Source organism: Fibroporia radiculosa (assembly GCF_000313525.1).
Source record: "Fibroporia radiculosa TFFH 294 genomic supercontigs, scaffold1815, whole genome shotgun sequence".
Lineage (NCBI taxonomy): Eukaryota > Fungi > Basidiomycota > Agaricomycetes > Polyporales > Fibroporiaceae > Fibroporia > Fibroporia radiculosa.
This window is the reverse complement of record NW_012133319.1, coordinates 1-11,921: the sequence shown is the minus strand read 5'-3', so window position 1 is coordinate 11,921 and position 11,921 is coordinate 1. Positions and strand designations below refer to the sequence as shown.

Sequence of the window (11,921 nt, the reverse complement as noted above, 5' to 3'; positions counted from 1 at the left end):
GGTGCGGTACAACGGTGATCGTGGTTAGCGCTATGTCCAATTGGTTTACTCAAGATATACACCAGAAACAAAATCAGTTCTCGATCATATGCATGGAACAGCGCGAACAAACCCTTACGCAGCCTTACCACAGCAGGCAATGTATTTCATCTATGCCAAGGATCACAGCCTGATCATACCAGTGGGTCTTGAATGATCTGAAGCGAAATTTTGAGTTGATCGTCTCTATGTGGTTGCGATTCTGCGAGTCCCGTACATAAACGTGAGAAGTAACAAATACACAAGTAGCAAAGCACCAAGGTAGAAGGGAAGGATACAAAATAAAGAATACACTACACCAGAGGTCGAAGATATTATAAAGGGATCGCGGAGAAGTGGAAATTGGGCATTCTAATAGGCTGATATGGAATGACAGATTGTTTTGAGAGCCCGCTCGTTGTTGTTGGTTGCGAGAAAGACAGATATGGGTAACTCTATCCGAAAAGGTTGTCACGAGTGGAGAAAACATGAACGCAGGATTTATTGCTTAGGGACGTGCAGGCTACCACGCAACGGCGTACTGGTGTTCCTGAACGAAGTACTGCATATGTATATGTTACCCACTTCAGAGTCGAGAAGGGAAGGAGAAGCGACTCACAGAATCCCTAGCAATTTGAACTTCTTGATGCACGTCGACTTCCAGATTAGTTCCCTGAAATACAGATCAACAATCATTCCCGATAGAAGGTGCTATACCAAAACGCACGGAAGTGAGCTCTGTATCTTGTTCCAGGCCATGTTTAGTAACTTTCTCCACCATCAGGAAGGTCGGCATAGTAGCGTGATCGCCATCGGTACCACGGCCACGTAAAACTGTACGTGTGTTGAGACTACCAAACTAGTCAATGACTGACTTGCATACAGAATGCGCAGATACCCACGTTGCGAGGAATGAATTCGCATACACTAGTTAAACAGATATGTGGTGAGTGTGTGTTTTACCGATATGATCAAAAAGCGTACATTTGCTCACAACGAAGTACAGCCCCATAAAAATGAAATTCTGTGGCATGATATCGTACTGCCATAGATCATGAGATTGAGTGAAACATGATTGTTATTAACACGTACCAAGATAAGAGTGGTCAGGCTGACCGCACTGCAAGCGGTCATCTCATTCAGTAATGTAGTGATATATTATGAAAGTAAATAAAGTTACCTGGTGAGTACCCCAGTGTTCACAGCGTAAAGGGTTAGGCTATTGACAAGTGAATCATCCCTAGCGCCATAATTATTAAATGGAATGGTTCCCGAAAACATGTGCGAACCCACTTAGAGTAACCTGTACGTAACTTCCGCAAAAAATAGCAGAGCGCCATAGCAGTGACAACATCTGTGGCGACGCCCAGGGCCAAGGAAATACTTCCGACAACCTAGTAATATTCTCATTCTCATGAAGGGAGCGCTCAGAGACAGGAAGAACAGACTCACCTTGATGTCCGCTAGTACCAGGAGGTTGGGTATCTTAAACCTGGTCGTAGCTGTCACCACACGCGCACTGACAGCGCAAAATACAATGCTCACGCCCTTGCCGTGTACACTGTCATTAATGGCATATTAGCATATCAGTGATGCCACCATGAGGCATATAGCTTACCAGATGCCATCGCTAACAGATGAGTGTTAATTATGATTCGATCGAAATTTAAAAGTGTATGCGTACCCAATTGTGCGAACGTGAGAAGGAGCTATTATGGAATTCGCAAATGAACGATCTCATCTCTGAAAACAAAAAAACTCACAATAAACCCAGTGACCCAAACGTTACTGTTGCTGACTGGGAAGATGTTAACGCGGCGTATGTCTCGTAGACAGCTTTCTCACATCTATAAACACGCATGGCAAAACAGCTACGAACGTTCACAAGCAAGGGACGGATGAGCACCGCTACATTTTGAAAAAGACTTGTAACTTACGCCTTCACTATAGCGCCTGCAGTAGCCTGTCCAACGAAAAGTGTGAACCATACACGGAGACTCAAGTGATGAGAGGAGACGAACACCTAACGTGACTTGAAGCTAGTCATAGAATTCGATCAGAAGGGGAGCGCTCAATCAGAAAATCAACACACTCACGATGAGGCTCCTATAGGACCGTCGCATGATCACAATGATTCTCCATACCGCCAATTACAGACACACATACCAGTGGGGGCTTTCTAAAATAATGAGCGGGTTGTCCCAGTTGCTAAAGATATTTGATTGGCCTGAGCATACCCTGTCGAATAATATTTATGCACGTACGTGACAAGGTAGAAATAGACCGCGTAAGAAATGAATGCTTGGTCAACAACTTCCAGTAGCCTGTGTTAAAGTGAGAGCGTGCGAGGGAACTATCCGGAGGAGAACAGACCATAGCGCGGCAACCTACAACCGAATTGTGTCAAAATGGTTAATATAATAGGACTCGGTAGGGACGACTCACGAGGCATTTGTAAAACGGACGATCTAACGGATAGCGACAGAAGTAGGTGTACATCTGGGTGCTGAGGGTTCCCAGCAGTCTAGACGTCGACGAGTTTACATGACTGCCCAGGTAGATGAAACAGAGTAATCTTACACGCAAGAGGCTCCAAATCCAATGAATGCCGCACCAAAGGTGGCATTGGCGCTGGAATCCATTGCTACGGGCGGGCAGAGAGAAGAGCGAAAAGGAGTGTAGGTGGCAAATGAATGAGATGTGCCAGACTTTCGAAATCTCTGTTCGACAGCGGGGGAGAAGGAAAACCGAGGCCCTGAAATGCAGGATGAAGAGAAGCCCTGAGGGAGGGGAAAATAGGCCAGGCACCAGGCTTGCCTCCGATACCACTACAGTCCCCGGACGACGCCCTTCGAGAAGGAAGAAAGATTGCAGTCGCGGTCGTCCGGATGAATCTCGCTATTGACTTGGCTATAAACGGCAACATCCAGTCGCACGCGACATTCTCTGAGACAGTCACTCGTGTTCCAGACACTTGTGCCGCCATCTCATCTATTCCCCTCTTGCTCGCAGTAACTATCCCGAGCACTGTGCATTCTGCCCGGACATATCTACAGGCTCTTCCTCTTCGATTTTTACTGCACTCTGTCCACTACTGACCTCCTCTTCTCCATCCGAACGATCTGATCCTGCCATATGTCATGTGCTTTTTGATCGGATCTAGGGAGACAACACCCACCTGTTCCGGCCGCCGTACCTAGACGAGCCAGGCCTAACAACAGTGCGCTCCCCGTCAACCCCGTCGACGCACCCCAAATCAATCCGCGCACGATATGCAATGGCGTCAGCAAGCGTTTCACGCTGGGCTCGGTCCGCGTGGTTCCTCTTTTCCCCCTCGCACGCTCATATCCACCCAGCGTTCGCGTGGCATCCTCATCCCACCTATACACAGTCAGTCCACGCTCAATTAGGAGCCGGACCAAAGGCCTGACTATTGTTGCAAGCATTGCCCACGGTACGAGATGATCCACCACCTTCCGCGATGGTGTCTGTGACTCCACGCGGGCGATCAAACTCCCTCCTAAGCGGCCTAGGCCCGGCAAAGCATCATCAGCTGGCGTGAGATTAGTAAGTTTCCATTCGGCTGAAATCGAGCGTATAGCAGTGACAAGCTGCGGATCTGCGATGGTAACCCAATCGACGGGAGTGGGTGCCTGTCTTGATTGAAGGCTTTGCGGCACCGACATAAACAAGTGCGGATGAAAACCGTACATTGTGGCGGTCGAAGGAATAGTATCCAATAGTCGATGAACGTCGAGGTATGGTAGAACAACTTGAGCGCGGCATACCGTCGGACCAGGATGTTTAAGCGAGATTTCAGTTCCTAGCGACTTCACTTCCATTGTAGCCGAATCTTCCGGCGCCGCTGTAGGATGCAGGGTTTCATGAAGTCCGCACGTACGGCAGTACTTGTCCGGAACGCGTTCCAAGCTATCCCCGTCGTTCGCTGTCTCCGCTACTCGCTTTGAGGTCTCACGGGGCAAGATGTTTTCGTCCTTCATCCAAAAGTAGACATCGGCAGTGGTGAGAGGAATCCCATCCTTACTCCCAGGTAGTGATGCGACGTGCTCTTCGTATGCATGTAGTAACGCCCGTGCACGACTCATCTATGGGCGCAATGGTTTGTATTTTAGCATTTGTGAGCACATGAGATAGCATACGACACGTGAGTACAACAGCAGTATTTGTCGCGTGAAACATACCTCGATTGCCTTTTGGCGGCCTAGCACAAATTGTTTGAACCGCGAAGCATGTGGGACGAGAAAGGATACTGAAGCTGCGGCCGAGCGTGCTTTATTCCGTCCCTTGAGATCTGCGACAATTTCAATGCTTCACCGATATAACCGGACTGCTCGAACAGCAGACATACCTTTTGTAGCGATCGGCACTTGAGAGAGAACCTCTCGCAAGAGGATGGAATAGCCTGCATAGTAAACGGCACAGAGTGTCAGTGAATAAATTCGCACGAGTCCAAAGCTCAGTATTGGTATCAAATTCGATCCAGACATACCAGCCTCAGCATCTACCCCAGAACTTCCCGCAGCATGCGTATTGGCAGCGTGAGAAACCTCATCGACCTTCTCGTCCTTCCATGTAACTTTTCGAACATCCTCACGAATAGGCAATAGCTGCGTGTTCCGATCCAGCTCTATATCAAATATTTGCTTATCACCTAGCACAGGGTGGGAAAGATGGACGGGGTCGAGCTAATCGCAACGGGGGTCTGTGAGCACAAGACACTATGCGCGAAATGCGAGTCATACATCTACCCAGTGTTCAATATCCATAGCAGCATTTTGACTACCCACCCATAAGAACGTGAGTTTCGCTAGAAAGGCTTTGTCCGTGGTGCTTGTTACGACGAATGGTGGCTCGGTGATTACAATTGGTTCCACAAGACTAGAAGGCGGTGGGTCGGTAATACACGTGATGGTTAATTTAGCAAGGAACGTGGAAATATGTAGACTCTATTGTTACCGAGAGGAGCCTGTGAATTACGAAGAAATCGGAGGAATGACGAACACTCACGTAAGATGGGGACGAAACTGAGAGACGCCACTTATGAGTGTGGTCCACCTTGCCTCTCTCACGGCGCTCTACACAAGGTCAGGGATCATTAACGGAAATATCCTAGATGCGAGGGGCATACCCGGAGTTATCCAAAGACTAGAATCCAAGACTGATATGCGCGCAACGATATGGAACCTAGTGCCAGTAATGTTAAGTAATGTAGGAGTGGGAATGTTGGATGATGATCTAGATTCTGCTGGGATGTCGGACGCCTCTTGTCCTTGTGTAGTGAATACAGGCGAGGTTTCAGGATCCAGGCCAACCGTCGCGACACTGCGGTGGATATAGGGCATACGCCATCCGCGTTGAACGTCTAACGACCGATCGTTGAACTCGTCAGCGAGACCTACAATATCGACTAGTTGGTCCTGATCTCCATGGATATTAATAATGCGCTTTTTGGGGGCCCTGCCGAGGAAAAGTGCAAGTGCTGGAGTGTCCTCATGGTGGCCCAGCGTTCGTGTGATATGCGTACTTGGTAGTGGTGGAAGCTGAGTCTCCTTGATTGTGTCCGCACTAGTCTCCGAATGCACATCGCTATCCACTACAGGCTGCATGCCTGGAACCACGACATTGCTGTCACCACCAACTGCAATTTCAAACAACCTTCGTAAACTGGGAAGGCTGATACCGCTTAGTTCTGTACCATTCGCCACTATCCAATCGCGCTCATCATCAGGCACGAGTACCGCGCAATTCTGTATGCACTCATCGTGACTACCGAATTCGCGCTGGTGCCGGAGTCGGCAATGGTTCAGCAGACCTTGAAGATTGGAGAAATCTGAACGACCACAGTCTGGACATGCAAGCTTGGCAATAGTAGGTGGATCGGTTGTTGTATTTCGGAGAAAGAGTAATTTCTTCGGGAGCGTAGGAGTGGCACGGGGAAGACCGCGTGCGCGGGATGAGCCCTGTCGCGGAGCAACATGAAAGTCCGTGGCAGGCATAGATAGCGCTGTGGATGGTTGGGGTATCAGTGGAATAGTCTCTTCGTAGACTGTAATGTCCCTTTCGTAGAGGAGGCGACATGGCTCTTCCAGGACATCTAATGTTGCCAAAGCACTGTCTTTGAAACTTGATACAGTATGGTTCGTGCCTGTTACTCTCTTCAGCATACAGCGTACCACCCAAAGCATGTGGCCACACCATTTGGTGTAGAATTCAGAGCCTTTTGGAGAAGTAGTGCCCAAGTGAGTCGGGAATGAATGGTCTCGGACAAACGCCGTCTCAAGCCTATCTCGACATCTAGTTCTTCTAGTATGACTTGTCTTGTACTAGGGTTGTTGTCTGATAATGTCATTGTTGAGCTAAGGACCGTCATTGACAACGTGGAGAAATCACACACATTCATCGGTAATTCTGCGCCTTTTTGCAGGTCGTCTACCAAGCTCATTCTCAATAACAGCGACTTCAGGAATCTCTAGATGCATAGTGTGAGGTCTCCAGGCCGTCTTGGTTTCCGAGGTAGTATAATGTCAGCCGTACAGATTCAGTAGAAAGTGACGTTTGTCGGATAACTCGGATTCTCGCCGATAGTTTTAGTACTACTCCAGAGATCGGGCCCAGCGTGACGTTATGAGCGCGTCAGGTCACATCGCGCCACTCATACTTGATCACGCACGCGTCTTGTTGACTCGGAAGACCGCCGCGTCTCGCCCTACAAATCTGCGCTCTCATACAGCATGGGTATCAAAGGCCTTACCAGTCTGCTCGTGGAGCATGCTCCTAAAGCCATCCAAGTAAGTTCTCAGTCAGTTCTTATGCAGGCTCCTTGCAAACGCTTTTCACCAGGAGCATGACATTAAGACCCTATTTGGCCGCAAAGTCGCCATTGACGCGTCGATGTCCATTTACCAATTTCTGATCGCGGTACGCCAGAAAGATGGCGAGTTATTGACTAACGATGCGGGGGAAACTACTAGGCAGGCATAAGTTTCTTACATGACAGCCGCCTGTGCTCACTCTGAATGGTTACAGCCACCTCATGGGCTTCTTCTATCGTACCATACGGATGGTTGAGAATGGTATTAAGCCGCTGTACGTCTTCGATGGGAAGCCTCCTGAAATGAAAGCTGGTGTGGTGCGCTTTCTCTCTTCCTTTAGAAATTACGCTTTCTCAAATATCCCTCAGCTATCTAAGCGTCTGGCACGTAGGGAAGAAGCTAAGGAAGAAGGGGAGGAAGCCAAGGAAACGGGTACAACAGAAGACGTGGATCGTTTCTCAAGGCGTACCGTGAAAGTCACTCGGGAGCATAACGAGGAGTGTAGGAGATTGCTCGGTTTGATGGGCATTCCGTTCGTTGTGGTGGGTTAATGAACATGGATACCGATATCTGCCCTGGTGACAATTTCATTTCTAGGCTCCATCTGAAGCTGAAGCACAGTGTGCAGAGCTCGCACGAGGTGGAAAGGTTCGTATACACACACCAGACCTTTCATGATACTCAAGTCATTCAAGGTATATGCTGCTGGGTCAGAAGACATGGATACCCTCACATTTTCCGCACCTGTATTATATCGCCATCTTACTTTTTCTGAAGCCAGAAAACAGCCTATTAGCGAGATCCACCTTGACAAGGCGCTTGAGGGTCTCGAGATGAATATGTCACAGGTGCATACTTCTTCATTCTTTCAATATCTTTTCGAATTCATGCGTTCTGGTTTAGTTCATCGATCTATGTATTCTTCTCGGCTGTGATTATCTTGAGCCAATAAAAGGTATAGGGCCCAAATCTGCCCTCAAACTAGTCAGAGAACACGGTAATCTCGGTGCTGTCATTGAGCACTTGCAAGAAAAGTGCGTGAATGGCTCTCGAATGAACTAAAACCTCATGCCTTCATTCAGATTGGCAGCTAAGGAAGAGGCTAAAGAGGACGGGAAGAAGAAAAAGGGCGGGATTTCCATACCAGAGGAGTGGCCATGGGAGGAGGCCAAGAAAGTCTTCGAGAAGCCTGATGTTACACCAGCGGACCAGATTGATGTTAGCCGACACTATGACATCTAGATGCGCATAAGCTGATTTCGATTCTAGATTGAATGGAAGTCGCCGGATGCTGACGGCCTTGTGCAATTCCTGGTGACTGAGAAAGGTTTCAAGTATGTAGCTCATTTTCGTCTCCGAGAACCCTTCTGAGTCTTGATGCAAGTGAGGAGCGTGTCCGAAAGGGTGCTGAAAAGCTAGCCAAATTCCTCAACGCGAAGCAACAGGGCCGCCTGGATGGCTTTTTCGCAGCGAAGCCCAAACCATCTCAGGACCGAACAGACGATGAGGACAAAGGAAAGGGGAAAGGGAGGGGGAAGGGAACAAAACGCAAGGTACACTCAGATTTATGGTTCCGTATACAGCACGCCGTTTCTTATCATGTGCTTTAGAACGAGGACAAAGATAAAGGCTCAGAGAAGGGCAAGAAAGCGAAAACCAAAAAGTAGTACGTGCACGGACGGGACATTTTCAGGGCGATTCAACTGTTTTACTGTCTATTTCGCGATACCTACCTTGTACCGTATCTCTTTCACTGTATCACTACTCAGACTTCAGGAAACCCTCAGTATCGCAAGGATCGAGAATGCGCGATGCCTAGGGAATTTCGAAGATACTCAACATTGTGGGTTTCTGTAAGGCTATTTTTTTATGTTCATCTTTCCCAACGCCTTACCGCTCCTCACTCTCCCTTTGCGCTTGCTCCTGGTGTCACTTCCCTTCCTCTCTCCCGGCCGCTTCCTCACCCTTTCTCTGTCCGTCCTCGGCTTCACTCCCTTCTCCGCAAGTAGCTTGGCTTTCTTCTTCGCTAGGCGCCTTGCTACCCGATCAGCATCGGCAGCTTTCGCCTTCTTTCGCTCCTCCTTGGGTAGATGAGAGATCTTCCTTCCGAGCTCTGAGTCGCCTTTAGGCAAAGGCGCGCCATGGGTCGGGCCTCCGGATGACATCTGAGGCCGATTATAGGCTGAAGATTTTGCAGCGGTGGCGGCAGGAGGTCTCGATTTTTTGGACGTCACTTTCACACCTCCAGGAGCGGATTTGCAGCGCTGTACTCGCAGTTTGCGTTTGGCAAACTTGAGTCGGTCCTGTTCCAATGCTAGTATCTCGTCGACACACTCCTGATCCTATGGGAAAACACAAGATGAGGACAAATAACCGAAAGGATGCATGAAGTAGACGAGGCATACTACAAACTGCACATACGCAAATCCCTTGCCGAGTTGCGTATCCTTGTCTCTAACGATGCGCACTCGCTTGACCCACGTCTGTTGCCTATTGCGTTGATCGTCTTTGGAAGTATGTATCACCCTCTCATCTTCATCGTCGTCCAAGTCTTCATCTTCACTTTCAGCTTCCGCGACCGCGGTAGGCGATCCCCGCTCTGCAATTACTAAGCCTTCAAAAAACACCCTCAAATCCTCCTCTTTGCTGCCAAAGTCTAGATTGCCCACAAATACCGTTGCCTTCGGGTCGCCGATTAGCGATCCTTCCGTATTGTGGCTGTCTTCTTCGTGACCTTTTCCGACTCGATCCACTCGAATTGTTCGGTCCATGAATACAGTTCTATCACATCGCTCCGCCGCCAAACTCGCCGCTTCGTATGGGTCCATAATGGGTCGTGGGGGAGGCACATTGGCAGCACGCGCACTAGGAGCTGGAGGCGCATGTGCAAAGACGACGTACGCGTTCACAGCATCAACACCTGAATGAATCTCGTGTTTAATGAAAGCGACGCGCTTCTTCTCTTTCGGTGTGAGGAACGACTTGACAGACCCAGGTTCTTCTTCGTCCCCAGCCTTTCTACTCCGCCAAGAAGCCGCACGTTCGCGATCATGCTGTCTCCCCTCTTTCCCACCATGCGCACTATGTGGGTTTGGAACTAGCTTTTTGGATGATACACTGTCCAAAGTGGGGAGTTTTGATGTGGGGTTCTGGAATGCGACCGAGCGGAATCGTACTGATTCGATTTGCGCATCGGGAACCTGAGACAGTATATGCCTTTTGAATTGCTTCTGAAACGGCTACAGCAGTGCATGAGAAATCAAACTTGATAATAACAATAGTTACCAGCATACCCTGGACTTTGTAATCTCCACAGGAACATTCCCAACAAATATTGTTCTGGCATCTCTCTGTTCAGAGCTTTCATTCTCGGGTATATACTTCGCTTTCACGCCATGAACTCCCTTGACTTTCTTGATAAGTGACTCGTGAACTAGCTGGGACATGTCACCTTCATCGTCTGAGTTGCTGGGGTAACTCCCCGAACCATTAGCTAGAGCTGCAATGTGAGGTGTCGGTACTTCGGCATCATGATGTGTGGAGGCTGATGATCTACTTTCCCTTTCACTCGCACGCTCTGAGTCAAGATTGGACAAATCTTCTGTGAGTTTGACTACCGGGTTCGTCGTGTTCGAAGACAGTTCTTGAATATTAGCAGCGTCACTGCCTGCAGCCGTAATACGACCAAAACAATATCGCACCTGGTTCCTCGTCCTTTCCTGTCCTATGTCTTTTCGGTTTCACATCCGTATTGTTCGAAGGCATTTTACGCTTTCCACTGCTCGCACCGTGTTCGGATGCAGATGTTGCACGTGTAGACATTGGTGAACCGGTCTGTTAGAGCAACAGCTACAGTCATATTGTGTAAGTAGCTTGAAGGACATCTTACCGTCGAATTGAAAATCGCATCTAACCCCTTGTCTATCACGATCCTCTTCTCCGCCCCAAGTAGAAAAGACGAGAGGGTCATTTCCGTGCTGTAGAAAACACGTACAGTCTGAAAATATGTAGAATATACCAAGAGACCCTGTAGGATAAGCAGGTCGCCAAGTAAACGTTAGTGCCTAGGGCCCGGGCGCACTAAATGTGCAGAGAAGTGGCGCAAACCACCGCGCGCGATCCTCATATGGCCATAATCGACCAAAGTCACCATCTGTGTTGCATAGGACTACTATCACTGCACCAGTAATGCAATCGCAACAGTAGTGCAATTACTGAACTTACGGCTGCTCCTCCCCCTCTAAAATTGAGCTTAAAATTTTTTTTTCGCAAATCGCCCGCCGAGTCGATTTGGAGGCTGACGGAACTCAGGGGGTCGACAAAAAAGAGTGATATACCTGGCGGGTAGAGGAAATAGGAGTGCGTACTCTCCTTCTTGCACCTCAAGGATCCCGCCAGGTATGTTCTTTAATTCGAGCTCAGAGAGAGCACTCTCTTTCGTGGCTAACAAATGGATCGCTCCAGATCCCTTTTTCGCATACCCACCATCCCTCTCTATCCATATAGCGTTTTGTCCTGTATTGTCCGCGGTCTTTCGAACCGAAAAAAAAAAGTATTTTTAGGGCATTTCCAGTGGGCCAAAAGCCACCAGGACACTGCGTCGCGCCAAAAGATGTCTTTGAGAGTCCTCGCTTGGACAACAGTCCGAACCGCTGCCAATTAGATACCAATAAATCATGCATGATACAAAATACAAGTATGATCACTACTGTGTAAGTTTCGTACGAATGAAAAATACGAGAGCGACTTGAATGCTTCATAAGTGTGTTTTGAGGACTACACCTCAATCAAGAGTGGCCTTGGGTAGGAGATCACCATATCCAATTGACACAATAACCACCATGGCCATGTGAAGAACATACACACTCTTCTTCTAATTTCTCCGGAATAATCTGCATAGCGAACCCCTCCTGAATCCTGTGTCGAACGATAGCGACTCAAATGTGTGACATTCAGCCACAATCAGCGTCGTGAATCTTGACTCAGCTGACGGTAGTAGTGGCGTACTTCGCATAGCTTCGCAGGCTCCTGCCCATCCGATCTCCGGGAGGAGAGGGACTTCATCCCACC

General features: G+C 48.7%; 4 protein-coding genes across 4 annotated transcripts; 1 reads left to right on the top strand and 3 right to left on the bottom strand.

Annotated features, from left to right (window-relative positions):
• Positions 1–541: 541 nt before the first annotated feature.
• FIBRA_03219 (uncharacterized protein) lies at positions 542–2,660 on the bottom strand (the record flags this gene model as incomplete). Its single annotated transcript, XM_012325064.1, has 22 exons — positions 542–580; positions 638–691; positions 746–869; positions 921–945; positions 1,003–1,060; positions 1,111–1,138; positions 1,199–1,258; positions 1,312–1,412; positions 1,471–1,510; positions 1,564–1,579; positions 1,637–1,648; positions 1,703–1,727; positions 1,782–1,816; positions 1,864–1,889; positions 1,956–1,981; positions 2,040–2,057; positions 2,115–2,124; positions 2,185–2,226; positions 2,283–2,342; positions 2,392–2,405; positions 2,464–2,542; positions 2,599–2,660. The coding sequence occupies 22 exons, from the start codon at positions 2,658–2,660 to the stop codon at positions 542–544; spliced, it is 954 nt and encodes a 317-aa protein (XP_012180454.1).
• Positions 2,661–3,033: 373 nt separating this feature from the next.
• On the bottom strand, positions 3,034–6,518 carry FIBRA_03218 (uncharacterized protein; the record flags this gene model as incomplete). The annotated part of the gene is made up of 10 exons (XM_012325063.1): positions 3,034–3,146; positions 3,197–4,124; positions 4,221–4,330; positions 4,388–4,441; positions 4,529–4,724; positions 4,782–4,985; positions 5,047–5,114; positions 5,168–6,184; positions 6,235–6,375; positions 6,434–6,518. 10 exons carry the CDS (start codon positions 6,516–6,518, stop codon positions 3,034–3,036), a joined length of 2,916 nt encoding a protein of 971 aa, XP_012180453.1.
• A 252-nt stretch (positions 6,519–6,770) lies between these two features.
• Positions 6,771–8,518, top strand: FIBRA_03217 (uncharacterized protein; the record flags this gene model as incomplete). The annotated part of the gene is made up of 11 exons (XM_012325062.1): positions 6,771–6,827; positions 6,880–6,957; positions 7,037–7,168; positions 7,220–7,393; positions 7,449–7,499; positions 7,547–7,699; positions 7,755–7,885; positions 7,934–8,069; positions 8,121–8,185; positions 8,236–8,404; positions 8,462–8,518. 11 exons carry the CDS (start codon positions 6,771–6,773, stop codon positions 8,516–8,518), a joined length of 1,203 nt encoding a protein of 400 aa, XP_012180452.1.
• A 192-nt stretch (positions 8,519–8,710) lies between these two features.
• On the bottom strand, positions 8,711–10,821 carry FIBRA_03216 (uncharacterized protein; the record flags this gene model as incomplete). Its single annotated transcript, XM_012325061.1, has 5 exons — positions 8,711–9,193; positions 9,257–10,090; positions 10,145–10,494; positions 10,553–10,685; positions 10,741–10,821. 5 exons carry the CDS (start codon positions 10,819–10,821, stop codon positions 8,711–8,713), a joined length of 1,881 nt encoding a protein of 626 aa, XP_012180451.1.
• Positions 10,822–11,921: the final 1,100 nt, after the last annotated feature.